General features: G+C 39.4%; 1 protein-coding gene across 3 annotated transcripts; it reads left to right on the forward strand.

The window, feature by feature from the left end:
* The first annotated feature begins 9,456 nt into the window (after positions 1-9,456).
* Positions 9,457-22,105, forward strand: LOC115682508 (histone-lysine N-methyltransferase SUVR5). 3 transcript variants are annotated; one of them, XM_030606746.2, is made up of 13 exons: positions 9,457-9,934; positions 10,076-10,156; positions 12,124-12,848; positions 13,622-13,924; positions 14,041-14,151; positions 15,361-15,471; positions 16,160-18,976; positions 19,077-19,238; positions 20,297-20,413; positions 20,475-20,578; positions 20,664-20,804; positions 21,206-21,293; positions 21,637-22,105. In XM_030606746.2, exons 3-13 carry the CDS (start codon positions 12,363-12,365, stop codon positions 21,742-21,744), a joined length of 4,548 nt encoding a protein of 1,515 aa, XP_030462606.1. In that variant the 5' UTR covers positions 9,457-9,934; positions 10,076-10,156; positions 12,124-12,362; the 3' UTR covers positions 21,745-22,105. The 3 variants fall into 3 exon arrangements, with proteins under 3 accessions (XP_030462606.1, XP_030462605.1, XP_056166895.1); XM_030606745.2 differs by having other exon boundaries at positions 9,457-10,156; XM_056310920.1 differs by lacking the exons at positions 9,457-9,934; positions 10,076-10,156 and having other exon boundaries at positions 12,725-12,848; positions 13,617-13,924.
* Positions 22,106-22,283: the final 178 nt, after the last annotated feature.

Consider the following 22,283-nt stretch of genomic DNA (forward strand, 5'->3'; position numbering starts at 1 on the left):
TGATCGCTTAACTTGTTGAGGGTCAGGTTGAAAAGAAATTTTCCGTGAATCTCTATTATCTGTTTCTTGATCGAAGACGCCAACTGATGCCAAGTAATCGCCTTCATTGTGCATTAGACTAAACTGGAAAGTCAAATCTTGCACTGTGCTTTGTCCAAATTATTTGAACAATCATGTGGCAATCAGATTCTCGTCGAGTCCGGGAGACAGCGCCAACAGCACCATTTCGAAAATCTCCTCAACCCTGGAGCAGAAATCGCCAGTCCCAATGATTTAAACAATTCAATACCTTCCAATGTCATCTCAAGCAGAGAGGCAATCTTCTCAATGCACCAACCCAGAAGACACCAAAGAAGTACTTTATTAAATACCGCATACTTAATTCAAGAACCGATTTTAAAATGTATGTGACAGACATGCTTCATAGATCTATGAAATGGGCGAGCTTCATTGAATGATATTCTTTAGCAATGATTCTCATTAAATGAAAATGCTCATCACGAAGGCCCAGTATACACGGAGTACCACACAATTAAAAATATATTATCCAACTGCAAACAAGTTTTCTAGAGACAACCCTGGTTAGGTACCCATTTCTTTGTCTCATTCAAATCTGGGGAGTGTTGACTTAATTTTCAAATATTCAACTTTAGCCTTTGTCCCAATTATATCCTAAACTTTTTTTTGTCTCATAAAAAACCACAAACTTTTACTTTTGTCCCAAATCTACCCCGTTTACTATTCATCCAATATTTTAATATTATTTTTTTATTTTTTCGAATTTTTTTCTTTTCTTTTTTTTTTTTTTGTTTCACCTTCAACCTCGGCCGGCCGCCGGTCCGGCGACGGGCTGTCAGGCGAGGACCCGGCGAGGTCGGTCCCCGCCGGCACCTGCGAGGCTCTGGCCTCGCCAAAGAACTGAAGGCCGACCTCGCCATCGGCCCCGCCGGCCCGCTGGGCGAGGTCGGCCTCGCCCAAAGAATCGCGAGGTTCAGCCTCGGTCGGCCTCGCCCAAAGAATCGGCGAGGTTAGCTTCGGCCGACCTCGCCGAAGCAACGTCGAGGCCGAGCTCGCCAGATCCGGGCGAGGCTCGGCCCCGCCGGCAGCCTAGCTAGCGAGGTCCGCTCGCCCAAAGAACGGCGAGGTTCACCTCGGCCGACTCGCCAAGAATGGCGAGGCCGACTCGCCCTGGCGGGGCCGAGCCTCGCCAGATCTGGCGAGGCTCGGCCCCACTGCCGCTCTGGCGAGGTCTGGCTCGCCCAACAACCGGCGAGGCCGAGCTCGAAAAAAAAGAAAAAAATTAAAAAATTCAAAAAATAAAAAAATATTAAAAAATTAGATGAATAGTAAATGTGGTAGATTTGGGACAAAAGTAAAAGTTTGGGGTTTTTTATTAGACAAAAAAAAGTTTGGGATATATTTGGGACAAAGGCTAAAGTTGGGGGTTTTTTAGGGAATTGGGCCTATTCAAATCTGGGGAGTGTTGACTTAATTTTCAAATATTCAGAGTTTCCTTCATTTCGTTGGAGTTGGGAATATAAGGGACACTTGTTTGTAACCTTTCTTGTTGCTTTATCGTTCCGTGAGCAAGTTATAATTATGGAAAAAGTGTTATCCGACGATCATGTGACCCCGCTTGTTGGAAAGTCTTCAAGGGGTTAGCGCCAACGGTGTCCAAATTCCAACGGAATTTGTAAGAGGCAAGCGCCGGGATTTAAGTAATTTGCAACTATTGACAGGGATGGCTCACCATTAGCTACTTGAGGACATGAAATCCTCAACGGGTTTGGGCTTTTATTTAACCGGCCCGTATATTCATGAAAGTCAAGAGATTTCGTATAGGTTTAGGTTTTGGGCGCGTTTGGGGCACATATATATTTTGCTTGTTTTTCTGATCATTGTAACGAGTTGAGTGGCTAAAAACCGAAAATTTAGTGAAATCTCTTTGCAGGACATAGCCCTATTCGAGGGTGAACCTGGGTAAATTCGTGCATCGTCTATTTTCTCCGATTTACGTGATCGTTCTTGCTTTGCTCTCGATACATCCCTTCACATTTAGCTCAAAAGAAAAAAGAGAAGAGAAAAAAAAATGTATTCCTAGGGTTCCTTTTGCTGCAAAAGATGCCAAGGATTTGAAGGTTTGCTGACATTTTTACGATCTCCACGATGTTGTTTGGTGAATGAGGATGAAACTTCCATTTGCAGAACATGAACACTTTCTAAATGAGTTGTCCGCTAAATATACCCTGAGTTGGTGGGCGCAACTCCCTCATATGAGGTCACTTGGCTCGAACGATGTTGGCTAAGACACGGTTACAGTGCGGCGATAGAAGTGCGCATAGATAGCCTTTGCACCAGAACTCTAATCCATCATTGAGGCGGACGTAGTCTCGGGAATGGTGGCGGATCCTCGGTTACCAAAAAAAAAAAAACCTTACGAAAGAGTTGAATATAAGGTACAACTGAAAGTTGGTAAGCCTTTCTTGTTGCTTTATCCTTCCTTGACAAAGTTATAATATATGGAAAAAATCTTCTGTAGGGATCATCTGATCAGTTGTTAAAAAAAAACATCTTCAAGGGATTATTGCCAAGAAAACAAATTCCAACAGAATTTGATAAAAGAAGGCAAATTGCACCAGTGATTTAAGTAATTTGAAACTTATTGACAGGGATTGCTCACCATTAGCTACTTGAGGACATGAGATTTGCTTTTCAGTTTGGATGTGGTTCTAGTGAACCGGCCTAGCTATTCATGAAAGCCAATAAAGGGGAACACCCTTCAAGATATTGATTAGCCCATTTCCACAAGTTTTGTTATGTTGAATTTTGCATAGAATATAAATCCTAGAGGTCATCCCACCTTTTGAAGGAACTTATCTGAAGATATCCTGATCCAAACCCTAATCTCTCCTCCCCCTTCTCCACACATCCCCTCCACATTCGCCACCATCGTACCTGCGCCGCACTTTCATTGTCATCACGTCCTAGTCCATCTCTGTCTCTCTTTATATTTATATGCATAATTGCATATAAATTAGAAGTCATGGTGGTCTCAATCACTCGGCCCAACATAGGCTGGTGACAATTCCGGGATGGTCATATGTCAGTATCTCAAAAAAAAGTAATTGCACGTGGCGCACTTACGTCCTGATTTTAGAAGATCTCAATCCTTTTTTAATATGCGTTGTCCGCTTTTAAATATACCCTGAAGTTGTGGATTCGCAAACGAGGCCATTTTTATGAGATCACACGGCTAAGATGATGGCTAAGACACGGTTACAGATGACAGACGATAGAAGTGAAACGCATAGATAGCCTTGGACACCAGAACTCTAATCCATCATTGAGGAGGAAACGTAGTTTCTGTTTTCAGTCGAAAGGAGGAAACATAGTTGAAATGGTTTAAAAAGGTGACCTAGGACATGTATGGGGTCGGATTGGATCGGATCGGATCGGATCGGGTTGCGCCAGGCCCGCTCCGGCTGGCCTTGAGGAGTTCTCCCCGAGCATCCCCTGGTGCAATGTGGAAGCCAAACTCGAGTCTTCTGGGGAGTGCACATTTTCACGGTTCAATGAAAACCAAAATTTAAAAAAAAAAAAACAGGAGATAAAGAGAGATTATAAGTTTTTGTGGGGATTTAACTATTGGAGAAATTACATTGTTGTCCATGCAGTTTTGGCAGATTTCAGTTTTGATCCTTATACATTAGTTATAATTTTAGTCTTCAGACTATTCTACAGAGACAATATAAGTCGTGTCGAAATCTCTACTCAAAATCCGCTGAAAATTGCCGAGTCAGCACCAAGCTATTGATGTGTGTGTGGCACCTCTATGCCCAAACTCCTAAAACAAGTTACGCTTTTGATCTGCGTGCTTACTTTTAAGAATGATCAATTTAAGTCCTATGCTTTGTTTTAATGACAAAACCAATCCTAATTTTTAACGAAGACTTTATTACTTTCGCCACATTTCCATCCGAAATCTATGACAAACTATTAATTGTTGGTTTCTACTTTTATAAGTGAACCCAATCTTATTGATAAAATCATAAGATTAATTTCACTATATTAAACAACAACCAGCTCATATCCATATAGACGTATTTAAGACTACTTCTAAAGAAAACGTAAATGACTTATAAATTATCTTAAACACAACTTTCACTCACTATCTAATAACCTAATATTTTAGATAGTTTATGGGAATTTTTCCGATTCAATATCTCAACCCTTGAATGTTAAATGGCTTTGATGAAATTTTCTTCAATTACTACTTAGAAAACCATCATACTAACTTTAAGGAATTGATGATAGCCTAAGTCATTTAAGTCTCGTTAAGAATGGAAACATAAATCAGTCGTACTTAAAAATCTCATCAATCAATGGTGGTGGACTAGCACCATTGCACAAACAAAGTAAAGCGGACTAAATTTGAAACACTTCAGAAAAGCACGTGGACTGAAAATGTACTTTCGGAGGTTTGCACTCGGATGCGCCGTTTGTCAGCTGCCGGTGTCGACTCGACAATTTTCGATATTATTTTGAATGGATATTTGACGGAAAGATTTAAATTGTCATAGGAGAAAAATAGGCAAAAGTACCAAAAAGTTATAAACCTATTGTATTGTTACCACTTCAGTCTTAAACTTTTCAATTGGACAAATTTAATCTTAAACATTTTCACATTGGTATCAATTTAGTCCATTCGGCCAACTTATACCGAAAATCGCTGAGATGGACGCCGGTCATCTTATGTGGAATGGCTGGCGGCCGGCTCTAGTGAGGGTCGCCCTCGCCAGCCCTCACTTATGGCCGGTCACCGGACATGGCCGAGTACTGGCCACAAGCCAAAGGGAAGAAAAGGTTAAAAAAAAGAAAGGAAAAAAGGGAAAAGAAAAAAGGAAAAATAGAAAAAATTATGTCAACGTTAGTGCCAGCCGTCTGTTGACTGTACTATATAGGATAGCCGGCGTTCCCGTCAACAATTTCAGTCCTAAATTGGCAGGATTGACTGAATTAGTACCAATGTGAAAATGTTTAAGACTAAATTGATCCAACTAAAAAGTTTAGGACTAAATTGGTACCGATACAATAAGTTTAAGACTTTCTCGGAACTTTTCTCGAGAAAAATACGAGGACTATAATAACAACAAAACCAAATGTAAGGACCAAAAGTGAAAGATCCTAATTACATGAACCCAAACAATGTGATTTTCTCTAAAAATACTTTCAGAGAGACACAGAGAGGAGAAGAGTACGTAGCTGTGGAAGAATTTCCAAGACATGGGGACAAGTGAGGTGCTGCCAATCATATCCGGCAAAAGAAGGGAATCTCTAATGCTTTTCCTTAGTTCCCTGTTTTCTTGTCTTTGTCCCCACACTCTGGTCCACACTGCCTTGGTCATGGAGATTGCTATATATATATATATATTTATAGTCGAGGCAAAGGAATGAGGTCTTGTCATCAAAAGTTAGGAAAACGAAATTAAAATTTCACAGCTTCGTTAACTCAAAATATTATCCAAATCTTTTAAAAGTTAGTAAAAAAACATTAATTATGTTTTTAACAATTTTGGGGGTTAATTCCTGATAAAAGCACCAACTTTACCTTGAGTGACAATCCTGATTCGAACTTTTTTTTTGTCTCAATGAAAAGCACCAACTTTTACTTGAGTTCCAAATCTGGCCCCTTGATGTGAAATTTTCAAATTGTTCAGGCTAGATTTGGGATTTAAGTAAAAGTTTGTGATTTTTTGTGAAAAAAAAAAGTTCGGATCATAATTTTACCTCAAGATAAAGTTGGCACATTTTTTGGAATTAGGCCCAATTTTGGGTGTTTCACATGAAACGAAAGTCAATTTGTGAAAGCATAATGACGCAGACAGTCCTTAAACTTTCGAAAAACATTAAAAAATTTTAAAATAAAAATAGATCCTGATAGACCATCCATTTGTTTTGCCCTAACTGTCATATCCCCTCAAGTCAAATTTGCCGTTAAAGGAGATAATGTCAATCCCTTGAGATTGTATATCTTGGCCCACATTAAATTTTGAAATTGGATGATTTGACTAAGATGGAAATTTTTTTCAAAACTTTAGCTATATACTCCTCGACACTCACATGTGGTGTGCAGCCACTCATTTAGGACTCACATTTATATGACAGTGTACTCCTAGAGCAGGTTGAATTTTTTTTTTTTGTTAGCAGTCTGGTGATCGTGCAAGTCAACTTTCGCGCACCTCAATTAATCCACATCCCTGAACGATTTTAAAAAGAGAGACTCCCCAACATCAATCGGATCCATTCAAGATATTACTATTAAAGTGATCCTAAAAAGGCTTAAATCCAAGGCCACAAGGAAAGGAGTAAATGCCCTTACCATCTAGGGCAACACCTTATTTGTAAGCAACGTAATAATTACTCTCCGGAGAGTGCACACAAACTTCAAAAGCTCAATTTAGATTAGCTTTTTTTCTCGAAATGCTCTTGGAGATTGGAAATTGGAAATTTTAACTGGGCATTTACTTTGGAGCATGAGACTTATTAGTCGACACCAATCCGGTGCATTCAAGATTTTAATTCTAGAGTGTTCTTGAAAAGGCTTAAATCGAAGGTCACAAGGAAAAGAGTAAATGCCCTTACTATTTAAGTTAATTCCTTTATTTTTAAGCATGTTTAAATACTTCCCATAGAGTGCACATAATGTTGGTGCCAATTCATCAACATCATGTTGACAATTAATCTTATGCTTCCAAGCAAATGCCTAGTTAAAAATTTCGGTTTCCAAGAGCCTAAAACTAATATAATTCAGTTTTTGAAGTTTTTTGCAACTCATTTAATGTCACATTTGATCGGAAATTATCATAGTACTCAAATTGGCTTCAATTGAGTTCGTCGTTATTTTGAGGTCGCAACATATACTGTTTTGAGATCTCACGACCTCAAATACATGGGAGATCACATGGCCTTAAATTTAAGTCGCGACCTCGAATTCAAGGCATATGTCACCAACTTTTATTCCCATCATTTTTATTTTTATTAATTTTGTAAGTTTCTTCCGCTAGTTATTGAAGTATATTTTTCCTTGGTCGCATTTGACATTGTTATGTTTATGTAATATTCTAATCTTGGTTCTTGTCATTGCAATCCATTGTCAATATAAATCATGTCCTTCAATATCTAACTTTCCGTTTAATTTAAATTTCAATTCCTCCACGTTATTTGTTGTTGTATTTTATAAATTTACTACCAAGTACTAACTTTCTCTTATTCATCATTATGAATTAATAGAAAAATTGAAAATTCTATGCAATGTTGAAAGCCAAGTCTTTAGCATCTTATAATAGAAATAGCAATTTTATCCAAATCACATACAAACATGAAGAGCTTAAAGTGGGTTAATTAGGTGGATACAAATTTTCATAGGTTGGATTAAATATGGAAGTATATTAGTAAATGGGTTGGGTACAAGTCGGGTCAAGTATGGGTTACAAAATTTGTATTGTATAAATGGGTCAAAATAGATTAAATGGGTCAATTTGGGTCGGATCATTTTCGACCCAATCCAAACTCGACCCGATTCGACCCATCAATTTGACTGCTTTAGTCTTTGCCAAAGACAACATAATGCCGGAATGCAATATCCTTTTTCAAAGCTTAAACTCTATCGAGAAAATTATATCGTTTAATTGCTTAGAATAATAATTCAACAATAACTTTGAAAGGTCCATATGAGATTTTATATCAATTAGGGGTGATCGGTACCTGAGTGGTCCCGTTCCCAACTAAGAACTGGGAACTGGACCAGAGAGACCAGTTCCCAATTTTTGGAACCAATAACATGACCATCTGGTCCTGGAATTGGACTAGTCCAGATCTCGGGTGGGAAAAAGGAATGGGTGGTATGTTCTTTTGTTTTTTTTTAACATATATTCCATTATTCAAATCCATTGTAGGATTGGTAATGAGAAGGAAGACACATGCCAGAAAAGAATAACATAACTTGCAATAATAGCAGCCGGAAGAGACTCTCTTGAAAAGGCAATGAGAAGCATCATCAATAGAAAGGGACATCAGTTCGGCTCCTTGGGCAGGAAAGGAAATGTATAAATCAAAGAGACACAAAATGATCAATACAGCATATTTAAGATGTTGTCCGATTTCTCGATAGTCGATATGATCAAATGCATCCGTAGTCTACAATGGTGTATGAAGAACGACAAAAAAAAAAAGCATGAGATATTTACCTCAATAAGATGCGATAGCGATAGCGATCACGATCGGCCAAAAATAGAGCAAGAGAGCGAGGTGAGAGTCGAGACTCGAGATGAGCCACGAGAGAGACATGTCGAGCGACTCAAGCGAGAGAGTGGCGTTTGAGAGTCGAGCGAAAGAGGCATGAAGAATGAGAATGAGATTAGAATTTTGTTTAAGATTTGAGAAAGAGGCATGAAAGAGTGAGGTTTGGAGATATTAGAGATTTTTCACTTCCGTAAGAAATAAAATTAAAAATAAAAAATCGGTTCGATTCGGAAGGTCCGAGTAGGCGGTTCCATACCTCGAACCTGGAACCAGACCGAAATTCATTAGTTTCAATTGAATGGAATCGAAAATCACTTAGAACCGGCCGGTTCGGTCAAATCCGAGTGATTTCTTTTACTCACTCCTAATATCCATCTAGAATATCGAAATACTCTCGTGAACTTTCTGTCCCAATATCATTTTACAGGGAACTTCACATGAAACTGGCTCATGGCGAACATATATATCTTTTGCCAAACATTGCCTTTCAAAAGAACCACTCTCCAAGCAAAGCATATCTTCACAAGCAATCATGAGCTCGACTTTCATAATCATGAGCTTTTTACTTTCACCTCATCAGTCGTTAAATCCTCCACAGGGGGGGAGGGAAAAACACATACACCAGAGACGTTGGGACTGAAAAAGCGATCTCAAGATGCTTTCGAAATTACCACCGACGACACTAAATTCAGGTGGTCTTGTCACAAACTGATGATTACATCCTTAGACAAAACAAAAACAAAACAAGCGCCATCATCATCCACAGACCCCATTCTTTTGAATGCATTCCACGGGTTGAATTTCGAAAGCCTCACGGCGGCAGCGGCGGCCGCTAGAGTAAGGAAGGAACAGTGCACCGATGGCAGAACTGCAACTGGGGTGCCAAAGATTGGGAACTTAGGCCCAATGGAGCCAAAACCAAAAGGATTTTCTATGGGCTGATGATGGTCAACGGGCCCATCTTCAAAGGGGGGACCGAAATTTCCATCGCCGCCCACAGAAACCAGTGAGGAAAGTTTTCTGGCCGGTCTGAATCTTCCCTCGAGCCCAAGACGACACGTGGAAACTCGCGACGATTATTGTAATTCCAGCCTGTGGAACGAAAAGAAGGGCACGGCACGGCCCGATCCCCAAGTCTCCATCTTATGTCAGAAGGAAGAAGGTGGGGAAAAGATCAGATAGGGAAGACTAGATTTTGAGCACACCAGCACACCAGCGAGACCAGACCCAGCAACTTCCTCCATTAGAAAAATCCCAATTTTGATTGACGAGGGAATTTCGCCCTCTTTTGACCGGCTCGCCCTTATTAGATCTCTATCATCATCATCACTACTTTTGAGATTTTCAGCAATAAATCTCTTTCTTTCTTTACTTTGATTTTCTTATGTTAATATCCTTTTGGGTATTCCGGAAATAGCCCCTTTTCTTTAATGACCGAAAGGGCTCGGTACAGGTACATCATCATGCCCAGCATCCCAGCAAATTCACGACACACAACCACACCAACACCCACACCCACTTTTTTTATATGTTCCTCTGTTTATATTCCAATCACCATTGCTAACCCTCTAGTGCTGCTGACCCCTTTAGTGCTCGATTGAGGGATATATCGCACGATTAGAGGTTGAAGCAGGTACAGCACAGGCAGACACATGTGGTTTTTTTTGTTTTTGGCTCCTTTCTCTGTCTAAGGAAGGAACTGAAAGAACCCGAACCCCCGATTTTTGCCTAACCCTCCTTTTTTGTTTTTTTTTTTTTCCCTTGGTCTTATAAGCCAACAAGACAAAACAACATCAACAATGGCAAATGGTGGTGGTCTTCGTGCAACCCCCCACCCATCTTCCCTTCCTTAGAGGTAAAAAAACAGACATCATCGACATGCATCCACATAAACCACATTACATTCGTTCATGTCTGTTATTATTTGTGGCATGTAATCTCAATTTTAGGCATCTTCTTTTATCTCTGTAAACTTCATCGTGGTGTGACCTAGCTCTAGCTGCACCTGCACCTGCACCCACCCCTCAATTGTTGCATGCGCTAAGGAATAAAAAAAAAAAGCCAAAGTGTGCAATTTCATGTCCAATTCGTGAATTCAAGGCCTTAATTCCTAGTTTTGGTTCATGGGTTCTTCAAAAGTTTGGGTTTTTTCTCGAGGGATGTGGACCGTCTTGTTAGGATGAACTTGAAGCATGTTGTTACTGTTGCTGATCGACTCGCAGATGCAGATACAGTGTGCCCTTTCGAGCAATTTCATCCTTAATTAACTTTGCCAGATGTTTAGGGTTTCGAAAGGCATTGTTCTTTCTTCTGATCAGGGGTTATCCGCTAATGTCTCCAACCAGAGGCTATCACATTGGTTCGATTACGATTTCTGCATGTTGCGCAAGCTTTTGATTTTGTATTTCCGTTGTGCCCTTCTTCTTTTTTTTCTTCCGGGGAAACTTATGTAATGGTTTTGTCTGTGATGTTACATGAGGATGTGACTAGGGACGTTGATAAATCCAGTTGTGTCACCTGGGTATTAGTGAAGTTGCAGGAACTTTAACGCTTTTTCATGAAGGTTTAATTTTGATGTTGAGTTCAGAGTTTTATAGTTGGCAATCACTCAAATGGAGTTACTTTGATTGCCAATATGGCAAATTTCTGGAGTTTTATGCTTTGATTCGATTTTTCTTTATGGTGTTTTAAGTTAAGAGAAGTCTTCTTGTGTCATATATGGTTGTACGGTTACTAGATTTCTTTATTTCGTTTGGTAAGTCTTGATGGTAAGTGATTTATGACTAACGAAACTAGACAACCGCTTCTAAAATGACAGTAATCCGCCAATTCCTGCAATGTATAGTACTCTCTTTGCTGAACATTTATGGCATCTTCATTAGATTTCTGTGACGTAGTTGACGATTTCAAATGGTTTCCTTGGAGGAAAAGAGTTGATCATACTCATCTTGTAAGTGATCGGTAAAAGAGTTGCCCTCCTGTTGTTGCCCATTCTAACAACTAAACTGCATGGTAAAAATAAAAGCAAAGTTAAAGATTTAAGATTGCGTGATCTTGCATTAGTTTTTGTGGAACCTAAATCAGGAGGAAGCAGCAGTTCTGATTGAGGATTTTCTAATAGAATTTTTTGAAAAAGTGTAGACAGTGAACACTTGTGACCATCTAGTGACTGTTCGGTACATAGACAGACGTTAAAAATTCATTCATTCCTCTTTGGTATGAAGCAACTGATTTTGAGACCCGGTGGTAGTTTTAGTTGAATATCTTGGAACTTTATAATGTTGTAACAAAAATCTTCCAATAAGGCATATTGATTGAGGTGGTCCAACCCGAAACTTCCAGCTTATTTGTTGCATTAGGGACAGAGAACCTCTCCGTGACTTTTGGTCTGAGAAGAAAGTAACTGCGACTCTAACTCCATTATAGGACTATGCAATCGGTTCTTTGCGTGTCCATGATTCTAGGAAATGGGTTGTTCAAATGAAGTTCTTTATGAAGTGGCAAATTCAAGTATTTTCTTTTGTTTTTCTGTTTTAAATTCGTCCATTTATTCTGTGCATTGCAATCTGTCTAAAATGTGCGAGTGCTCCAAGCACGATTTTTCTCATTTCAGTTTTCACTTTAGAAAAAGGTGTATCGTGTGTATATATGAGAGATTGCATAAATTGGCATGAAAAGGATAAGCTGGTTGTTCTTGGTATGTTGATTTAGCTTGGAATGCTGTCTGTACTGTGATACAATCCATATTGATAGCTTAGGTCCCTGTTTTTCTGTGAAAATCTTCACCATCAGTTTATTAAAGCGATTGTCTTGAATCTGCAGATGATACCTGGCTTTGTGCAATAAGTTGACTGGCTTTTCAGCTGTTCTTAAGAATTTCTCTTCCTCTTACTTGTATAAGGGGATGATGGTGTTGGCATATGCTCAGGGAAATGTTCAGTGCTTTTGGAACAGCATCCTTTAGCCGGGAAAATATTCTCTCCTGTTTTATAGAAGCTGCCTTACTTTAGCGATCTGTAGGTTTATAGCATTGAAGTGTTACGCTACATTCATCGTGGACAATGGAGTGGCTCCCTCGTGCAAATTTACAATATGCTGGAAAAACAGATTGCTCTCAACAGATTTCAGGGACAAATGCTGTCCATGATGGAGAATCTATCTATCTTGAATCTGAGAAACGAGTTCAAGCTTCAGATAGCAGAGTCGATGCTGTATTCTTTACTGTGGATGGGAAAGGAAATGATGTACACGTCGACGGTGAAGAAGCAGTCCACCATACACGTGATCTTGAGGACCAGTTGGGTGGAGCTTCACATTCTGATTGCTCAATGGATGACCCAAAAGCATCTAGTGGTTCTCTTGATTTTGAAGAAAGTAACATAAATGAACAGAGCTATTGCACTGAATCTTTATTGGCCTCTGAGAATTCTCAAATTATTGTGGATACTATTGAGAGTGAATTGCCAAGCAATAACAGGGATGGAGAATCATCAGTTTCTGAGCCTAAGTGGCTAGAAGGAGATGAATCTTTAGCATTATGGGTGAAGGTAATAGTCAGATTATTTTTCTCAATGGCTGGAGTTTTCCTTTTCTTCTATTTTGAAATTCCTTTACAATAATGACTTAAACCTGTATTAGAAGCGCATTGCACGTGTATCAAGAATTTTGGATGAGCCAGTTAAGTAGTTTCTACATACTTTAAAGCATTGCTGGGTTTTGGCCTTACAGTGTAGTCCATTGACTTGTGGTTATATTCTCATTGTCCACTGACCGTGTTTACCAGAAGTTCTGTATTGATTTGATTTTCTTTTTACAAATTATGGTCTCTCCAGATTTAGTGTTTAGCAATTTTATTGTTGGCTTTTTAAGGATTGTATAAGAATTCAAATTTCTTGATTGACCCTAAATTTTGGCAGTGGTGTTCCACTTATTTTATTGCACAATCTCACTTTGACACTTTTTATAGTTTGGTTTCACTGGCTTTGAGATTTTATAGCAGCTAAATATTTGGTGAGATTTGCTGGGTCAGCCTAGACAAGCAGCTAATTGGATTAACTCAACCTGGTTGCTGGTTTATTTGTTCCGTAGCTAGTCCTTTTATGACCCATTTCAACCATTAACCCCATGTCAACTGGATGACTTAAAAAGGTCTATTGTCAAGGTTACAGGTTCAGGGTATGGTGGGGGTGGGGGGGTGAAGAGGAGAGGGAGTGTTAGTTCTTACAAGTTAGAAGGTTTTAAGGTTTATTATTAACAAGATGAGCCCTGATTTTTTTTCTTCTGTATCTCTTTCTTCCTTTCTGTGTTTCTCTAAGTATAGTGGAGAGGGAAGTGGCAAGCGGGAATAAGATGCGAAAGGGCCGACTGGCCATTATCAACTTTGAAAGCAAAGCCAACTCACGAGAGGAAGAAGTACTTTGTCATATTTTTCCCACACACAAGAAATTATTCATGGGCGGATATGCTTCTTGTTCGTCCTATTTATGAATTTCCGGAGCCCATTGCTCATAGGACACATAAAGCTGGAATAAAAACAGTCAAAGATTTGACTGTTGCACGCCGGTTTATAATGCGGAAGCTAGCTGTTGGCATGTTAAATATTGTTGATCAGTTACACATAGAGGTAACGGAGTTCTATTCCAATTTCTCACTAATGGGATTGGTGATTTTTGTTTGATTTCTCCATTTTATAGTACATACACATGTTTTTAATTAATATTCAAATTTCAAACTCATTAGGCCATGATAGAGGCAGCGAGGGATGTACTTGTCTGGAAGGAGTTTGCTAGGGAAGCATCTCACTGCACTGGTTATACTGATCTTGGAAGGATGCTCCTGAAGCTGCACACAGTAACTTTCTTTTCTGATCATGATTCAGAATGAGGATCTTGGAATTTTTAATGAGTTTTTGTTAGTGGCATTCTTTTTAGTTGTACGCACAGACATACACAGTTTAATCTATGTGCTATTTACATATATCCGTATGTAATCAGTCTTACTTAATAGTACCAAAAAATACTTTATGCAAAAACGATAGGCATGTAGGAAACTTAGCTTGATTTAATTGGTGTCACGATGCTCCTCATCTAAACTGAGAGGAAGGAATTTTGCTAATGGTTAGCTGAACCATATGTGATCAGTCTTACTTAATAGTGTCATTCATTTCATTTTTTTTTTCATGTTTTACCAAAAAGTACTTTATGCAAGAACGATAGGCATGTAGGAAACTTAGCTTGATCTAATTGGTGTCATGGTGCTCCTCATCTAAACTGAAAGGATGCTCTTGAAGCTGCACACTGTAACTTTCTTTTCTGATCATGATTTAGAATGAGGATCTTGGAATTTAATAAGTCTTTATTAGTGGCATTCTTTTTAGCTGTACGCACAGACATACACAGTTGAATCTATGTGCTATTTACATACATCCGTATGTAATCAGTCTTACTTAATAGTATCATTCATTTCTTTTTTTTTTCATGTTTTACCAAAAAATACTTTATGCAAGAACGATAGGCATGTAGGAAACTTAGCTTGATCTAATTGGTGTCACGATGCTCCTCATCTAAACTGAAAGGGAGGAATTTTGTTAATTGTTAGCTAAAATTTTGGTTGAATAGGAGGGCCATTAATAGTGTTTATCAAGATAAGGGCAATTTATGTTGATATTTTCTGTATTCTCTGAAAACCTTCAGAACATGCACCTTGCACTTTGCACTTTGTTTTATGCTTTTTCAGATAGTTTTTAAGCTTGTTAATATGCTTTGGATTGGGTCCTTAGGTTACTTTGTAGTTAGTGCCTTGTTGGCTTGGTATGGCCTCCAAAAAAATTTCCTAAGAGATGATGCAGGTTAGGGTAGAGAGTTAACTGCAATTGCATAAAAGTTTGGTAATGCAGGTGTTCAAAATGCATGTCCAACGCGGCAGATATGCAATCTAATATGGAAGTAAAGATATAAGGCCTAGATCTGTCATCAGAATTACTTTTTATGATTGAAATATCAAGATATGCTGCTTCTTTGTAAGTCGCGGTTAGTGAACTAATGCTACTTTATGCTGCAGATGATATTGCAGAGCTACATAAGTTCTGAATGGCTACAGCAAGCATTTACTAGTTGGGCACAGAGGTGTCAGAAGGCAGACAGCGCCGAAACCATTGAAATGTTGACAGAGGTAATTTTTATGCTTCATCTATCTTCCTTGTCGTGTTTGGATGATAGATCAAGTACTTCTTTGAAATCCATTTTGAAAGGAAGTTTACCTATCATCCAATTGCTTTTCCTTATATTTCTCTTTGCTTGATATCTGACAAGTTGCCTCATCTTTTATTGGTTATGGATCATGAACATATTTTTATTGAGAGGATATAAAGTCAGAATATAATGGTAGCATCTAGTGGGGAAAATCTTGGTTTTGCTGTTTCTCAATGTATTAATGGTTCAATTACTATTTTGTTTTTCTTCCGTATGACTTATAAATGCCTTTGATCTGGTACTTTCCTGTTTAGTTCTCTTTGCCAAATTTTTGTAATGGGACACTTGGTGTCGTTTCAAGCAAAACACGAGCTGCATTGTAAGACAGTGCGGAAGCTTCTTATAGAAAGATTGTTGTTGGAATGGCATCTGGCCTATTGAAAGCAGACGTTGCAGCATGTCAGAGCATCCATAATTGATTTCGTTTGACATTATTTGAAATGACACCTCACTTCATTCAACCCTATTTGGTGATTTTTTGATGGGGTGATTCAGCAGTCTACACTTGGAACAGAATGTGAACATGGGATTACCAGTCAAATGTCGAAGTAGATATGTTAATAGATTATTTTCTCATGAATTTGGATTAATGTTGTTGTTTGTTACAGGAATTGTTTGATTCTGTCTTGTGGAAGGAGGTGAACTCCTTGGAGGCTCCATTGCAGCCTCTGCTGAATACTCAGTGGAGAACCTGGAAGCATGACGTTACGAAATTGTTCTCAACGTCTCTTCCTGAATTTACTGGTGTAAACATTGACAACCGAGACAATGGCGATCCCATAGTCCCCAATCTACAGATGAATAGGAAGAGGCCCAAACTTGAAGTTCGTCGTGCAGATGTGCATGCTTCTCAGATAGAAAGCAAAGGATCCGATGAGGCTGCAACTGTCGAGATTGATTCTGAATTTTTCAACTCTCGAGATACTGTAAATGGTGCTGCAGTGTCTGAACCTCGTCAACATGAACCTCAAGGTGTAGGTGGCAAAGCGATGGCTTCACCCGGTAATGTGGCTGAATGGGACAAAATGGTTGTGGAGGGCAAACACGGTGACTCAATTCAAGCCAATGATATCGGAATGAATCTAGCAAAAGCTGTGGAGATGACACCTGTAAACGAAACGGTCATTAAAAAGGCCTTATTTACTGGTGGTAAGAGTCGGCAGTGTGTAGCTTTTATTGAATCTAAAGGAAGGCAATGCGTTAGGTCAGCCAACGATGGTGATGTTTACTGCTGTGTGCATTTGGCCTCTCGGTTTTTGGGCAGTTCTGCTAGAGCAGAAAGGACACCTCCTGTTGAAACACCGCCCTGTCAAGGTACCACAGTACTAGGCACAAAATGCAAGCACCGTTCTCTCCCAGGCTCCACATTCTGTAAGAAGCACAGGCCTCAAACTGACCGTACTAAAAGCTCAGTTGCGTTAGAAAATTCACACAAGAGAAAGCATGAAGAGAGTATTTGGAGGTCAGAAAATGTGTATTCTAAAGGTGTGGAAGTAGGGAGAGTTCAAAGTCTGGTCCGAGCTGATCCTGTCGCAGTTTCACTGTCAACAGTAAAAGGCTTAGGTGAGATGCCAGAGCATTCTGGTAGAAATTTTAATGGCATGGAGGTGGGGCCCCACTGTATAGGCTTGTTCTCGCCCGATAAGAATGAGCGATGCACGGATAGTCCAAGTCGTTATTCGCTGTACTGTGACAAGCACCTTCCGAGCTGGCTTAAACGAGCCAGGAATGGTAAGAGTAGGATAATTTCGAAAGAAGTGTTTTTAGAGCTTTTGGGGGATTGCTCCTCTGAGGAACAAAAGATCCATTTGCATCAGGCATGTGAGCTATTCTTTAGGCTGTTTAAAAGCATTTTGTCTCTTCGGAACCCAGTTCCCATGGATGTGCAATTCCAGTGGGCCCTATCTGAAGCTTCCAAAGATCTTAGTGTCGGGGAATTTCTCATGAAGTTGGTCTGCTCTGAAAAAGAGAGATTAACGAGAATTTGGGGCTGTGGTGCTACTGAAGATGGACAAGATATTCTGCCTGAAATGGAAGAAGAGGCTATGTTACCATTGACAGATGACGGTAGCAACGGCGATGAAAAAGCGATCAAGTGCAAGATTTGCTCAGAAGAATTTGTCAGTGATCAAGTCCTTGGTAGCCATTGGATGGACAGACATAAAAAGGAAGCGCAGTGGCTGTTTAGAGGCTATGCTTGTGCCATTTGCCTTGATTCTTATACCAACAAGAAGGTTTTAGAAACCCATGTGCAGGAGAGACACCATGTGCAATTTGTGGAGCAGTGCAAGCTTCTTCAGTGTATTCCTTGTGGAAGCCATTTTGGAAACACGGAGGAGCTGTGGTCACATGTCCTCTCTGTTCACCCTTCAGAATTCAGATTGTCAAAGGTTGCTCGACGACCTAATCCCTCAGCAGTGGAGGATATACCTTCAAAACCCCAGCCTGCAAACTTAGCCTCTACAGACAATAACACTGTAAAAGCAAGTGGCGTGCGAAAATTCGTTTGCAGGTTCTGCGGGTTAAAATTTAATTTGCTTCCAGATCTTGGCCGTCATCATCAAGCTGCTCATATGGGACCAAGTTTAGCCAGTTCTCGGCCTTCAAAGAAAGGTGTACGTTACTATGCTTATCAGATGAAATCGGGGAGACTTAGTCGCCCAAGATTTAAGAAAGCTCTGGGAGCGGCGTCTTATAGGATCAGAAATAGGGCTAGCTTGAAAAAGCGTATCCAGGCATCGAAATCACTTAGCTCCATGGTAACAAATTTGCAGCCTCATGTAACAGAAGTAGCCAGATATACCAGGTTGGCAGAATCCGAATGCTCAAGAATTGCACAAATACTGTTTTCTCATATTCAGAAAACAAAATGTCGGCCGAGCAATTTGGACGTTTTATCAATTGCTCGCTCCGCTTGCTGCAAGTACAGCATTAAAGCCTCATTCGAGCGGATGTATGGAGTATTGCCCGAGCGCTTTTACTTGAAGGCAGCCAAACTATGCAGTGAGAACAATATTCACATTAGCTGGCACTTAGATGATTTTGTTTGTCCTAATGGATGTAAACCAGAGGACGATCACCATGTGTTGTCTTCATTGATCCCTCTTTCAAAAGGTAATGTTGATCATAGTTCTCGGCATTTAGCAGAGCATCTGGATGACGAGTGGGAAGTGGATGAGAGCCACTATGTCATTGACTCGCAACAATTAAAATCTAGGACACTGCAAAATGCTATTGTCTTGTGTGAAGACATAAGCTTTGGGCGTGAATCAGTTCCTATGGCTTGTGTGGTGGATGAATGGCTTTTGGATTCTCTTGATGTTGTTGGAGCTGAAGGCCAAAATGCCATATGTTCCATGCCTTGGGAGAGCTTTACTTATGTTACGAAGCCAGTAGTTGACCGATCTGCTGCCTTTGAAACAGAGGTAGGTTTTTGTGTGTTATAAAAAAGTAGTTTGTACCTATCAAGAATGAGCTCATGACAATTCAATGTCCTTTCCTTTTTCTTCTTTTCTGAATATGCAGAGTTTGCAATTTGGGTGTACTTGCAAGAATTTTTCATGCAGACAAGAAGCATGTGATCATGTATACCTTTTCGATAATGACAATGAAGATGCAAAAGACATTTATGGAAGGTCCATGCGTGGAAGATTCCCCTATGATGAGTTTGGTCGCATCATACTGGAGGTACTGTTGAGGTTAACAGTCTACTAGGTCTTTTGTTACTTGTGCTAGGGTCTAATTACTCATAGAAATACTTGAAGGTGCTGTCAGCTGCAAAAAACGAAAGGGCTTTTTAATGAAGTTGCTGATTGTTAAGCATTTGGAAATGCTTAAGTGGACTCATGTATGCCAGTTGTAACTTGTGCAGCATGAAAAAAGTTGCATATCTAATCCTTAGGCAGAATTTGTTTCCTGTAAATTGACTTAATGCTCAAAAAGTTGCCTCTTTTTGATACATCGTACATTAGAATCAGAGATTGGTGTCATAAAATTTCTGTCAAGCATTGGGCTTTGGAGTTTTCATTCTCCGTTCTCATTGTTCCATTTTTTGGTTTAATTCCAAAGTCCCACCTATGTTTCCTTTATCCTTTCAAATTTTGCAGTCAGGCCTAACCTTTTGATTTATTGCAAGCTCCCCTTGTAAGACATTGTTTCTGTTAAAGATTAATGTGCCCTATTTGCCTGCATTGTACATAAATAATACACGCATTAATTTTTTGGGCAAAAGTTATGGCTAAGATTGGCAATAATAAAAAAAATTTAACAGAACTAATATAGTTTCCTTCATTATTAATAAATAAAGAATATTGCAGTATTCACTTGCAGCAAATTGAAGCTACTTTACTTTCACTTCCATTTCAACTCAATGAAGTTTCAGAAAATACTTTCAACTTAATGATGGTTAAAGACACTCTGTCTAAGAAAAGCTCCAGTGGCATTTTTATTACTTCTCAGACACAGCCTTATGACAAAACACATTGACTCTTTCTGAGCAAAGTCTTTACTGGAATTCGGAAGACTTCACAGGTTTGGAGGTACAAAAATTGAAAGGATGGTTGACATCGTTACAGATTCGATAAATCAGGATTGCAGTTGCAATTAAGCCTTGCTTTTTTTTCGCTCTTAACTTCCTTTGTTTGCACCATCTCCATGTAGCTCATAGTTAGAGTCTAGTTGATGTGTATAGCTTTGTGATTCATTGTCTTTGAGCCCCAAGTCATACATATTGCAAACTTATGCAGGAGGGCTACCTTGTATATGAGTGCAATCGCATGTGCCGCTGCAGCAAGACTTGTCACAATAGAGTTTTGCAGAGAGGAGTTCGGGTAAAATTGGAAGTCTTCAGAACAGAGAAAAAGGTAATTCTGATGTTCTTGCCCTGAGGAGTCTATTGGTTTGCTGATTATGTCAAATTGACAGGGTTGGGCAGTCCGAGCAGGTGAAGCAATCTCACTAGGAACATTTGTATGCGAGTATATTGGGGAAGTTTTAGACGACTTTGAGGCAGATAATCGGCGCAAGAGGTACCTTCTTCTCAGGCCTATCCAGTTTTGATGGTTAATGCTGGGTTGTAGAAATATGTATCAGCTCCCAATTTTTGTGCTTCAGGTATGATGGCAAAGAAGGTGGCAGTTATCTCTATGACATCAAGTCCCATATAAATAATACGAGCAGATTAATCGAAGAAGAGGTCAAGTATGTGATTGATGCGACAAAGTATGGAAATGTTTCTCGTTTCATAAATCACAGGTAGGGTACATGTGTTATGAAATTGACTCTTCTAATTATCTTATGTAGTTTTAGTCAATAAATGACGTGTTATCATATACACTGATTGACTAATGTAAATCTATGAATATCTTGCCCTAAAGTGACTCTATGAATATTCAAATGAAAGTGTGGAAGTCATAATGGAAAGAGTATAGACATCCTCGATATCCTGTGCCAATTATTTGCACGTCCTAGTATTTCTATAGGTTGCCTCAAAGATACGGAAGGAGATAGGTTTTTGAGATTCAGCTATATGGCTTTGAGATAAAGCAGATAAGGGAGGATGCACTTCTTGAGAACTAGACAAGTCGGAAGACTACAATTACAGTGACAATCTCCTGTCACATGCAGCTGTATTGATTAACATGTTGATTTTGTAGCTGTTCGCCTAATCTATCGAGTCATCGAGTTCTTGTGGAAAGCATGGAAAGCCATCGTGCACATATTGGTTTATATGCAAGCAGAGATGTAAGTGCTCCCTGGGATCCTCTTTTTTTTCATTTTTTTAAAGCTTTGTTTGCAATTGAGATTGCCAAGGTACTATTACGTTCTCATACTGTACCTGTATACTCGCTTCTCCGATTTGATGACGAAAAGAACCACATTTCAAGAGGGTGTTCTAGACTACCTTTTCATTCCTAGCAGTAGATAGGCCATCATCCTCAGAATTGGTTTGTTTTGCATGCTACAGAGTCTTTCTTTAAATGGGGATTCTCTTTTTTATTATTACTGTCAGTTTATTTTTTTGCTTCCATTCTCTAGGTCTGATGTACTGAACATTGCCTTCTTCATTTTCTTTTTCGATGAGCAGATAGCTTCAGGTGAGGAATTAACCTACGACTATCGTTATGAAATTCTTCCTGGAGAGGGTGCTCCTTGCCACTGTGAAGCATCCAACTGCCGTGGTCGTCTATATTGATGTCATGTTCTCGCTGTCTTGCTGGCATAACGAAGTTTTGTCTCGGAAAAAAGATAACTAGCATCGAATCCGCACAGTTTGCAGTTTTCAGATAGGGCGAGGTTGTCGTTATTAGGTTGTGCTGGTACAGTTGTAGACAGTAAACTTTTTTCTGATTCCTTTTCTTCTCTTCGAATTCGCGAAAGTGAGGACAATCCTTTTTCCTTGTCGGGCCAAATATAGTTTTCTTCGTGTCTTGACGTTGATGCCTGTTTTGAATCAGGAAGATACTTGCTTTATCTTGCTCCTTTTACTTCTGCCATGATGCTTAGAAATTGGCAGTGTTGAGATGAGAATGTGGAAGTTACTATCGCTTTTATTATTGGTGTTGTCATTGTTCTTTGCAGACTGACATGATTTAATACTCGAGCTCGACTCTGCTCTACTCGATTATGCACAACTTGACACTCGACCCAAGTTTGATTTCTCACGCTCGACTCTGACTCGCTAAAGTTTCCCCTGAACTTGAGCTCGAGTTCGATTCGATTTGAAATTAAACT

Source organism: Syzygium oleosum, unplaced genomic scaffold (genome assembly GCF_021117445.2).
Source record: "Syzygium oleosum isolate NSW1041296 unplaced genomic scaffold, Sole_v2.1 Sole_v2.01, whole genome shotgun sequence".
NCBI lineage: Eukaryota > Viridiplantae > Streptophyta > Magnoliopsida > Myrtales > Myrtaceae > Syzygium > Syzygium oleosum.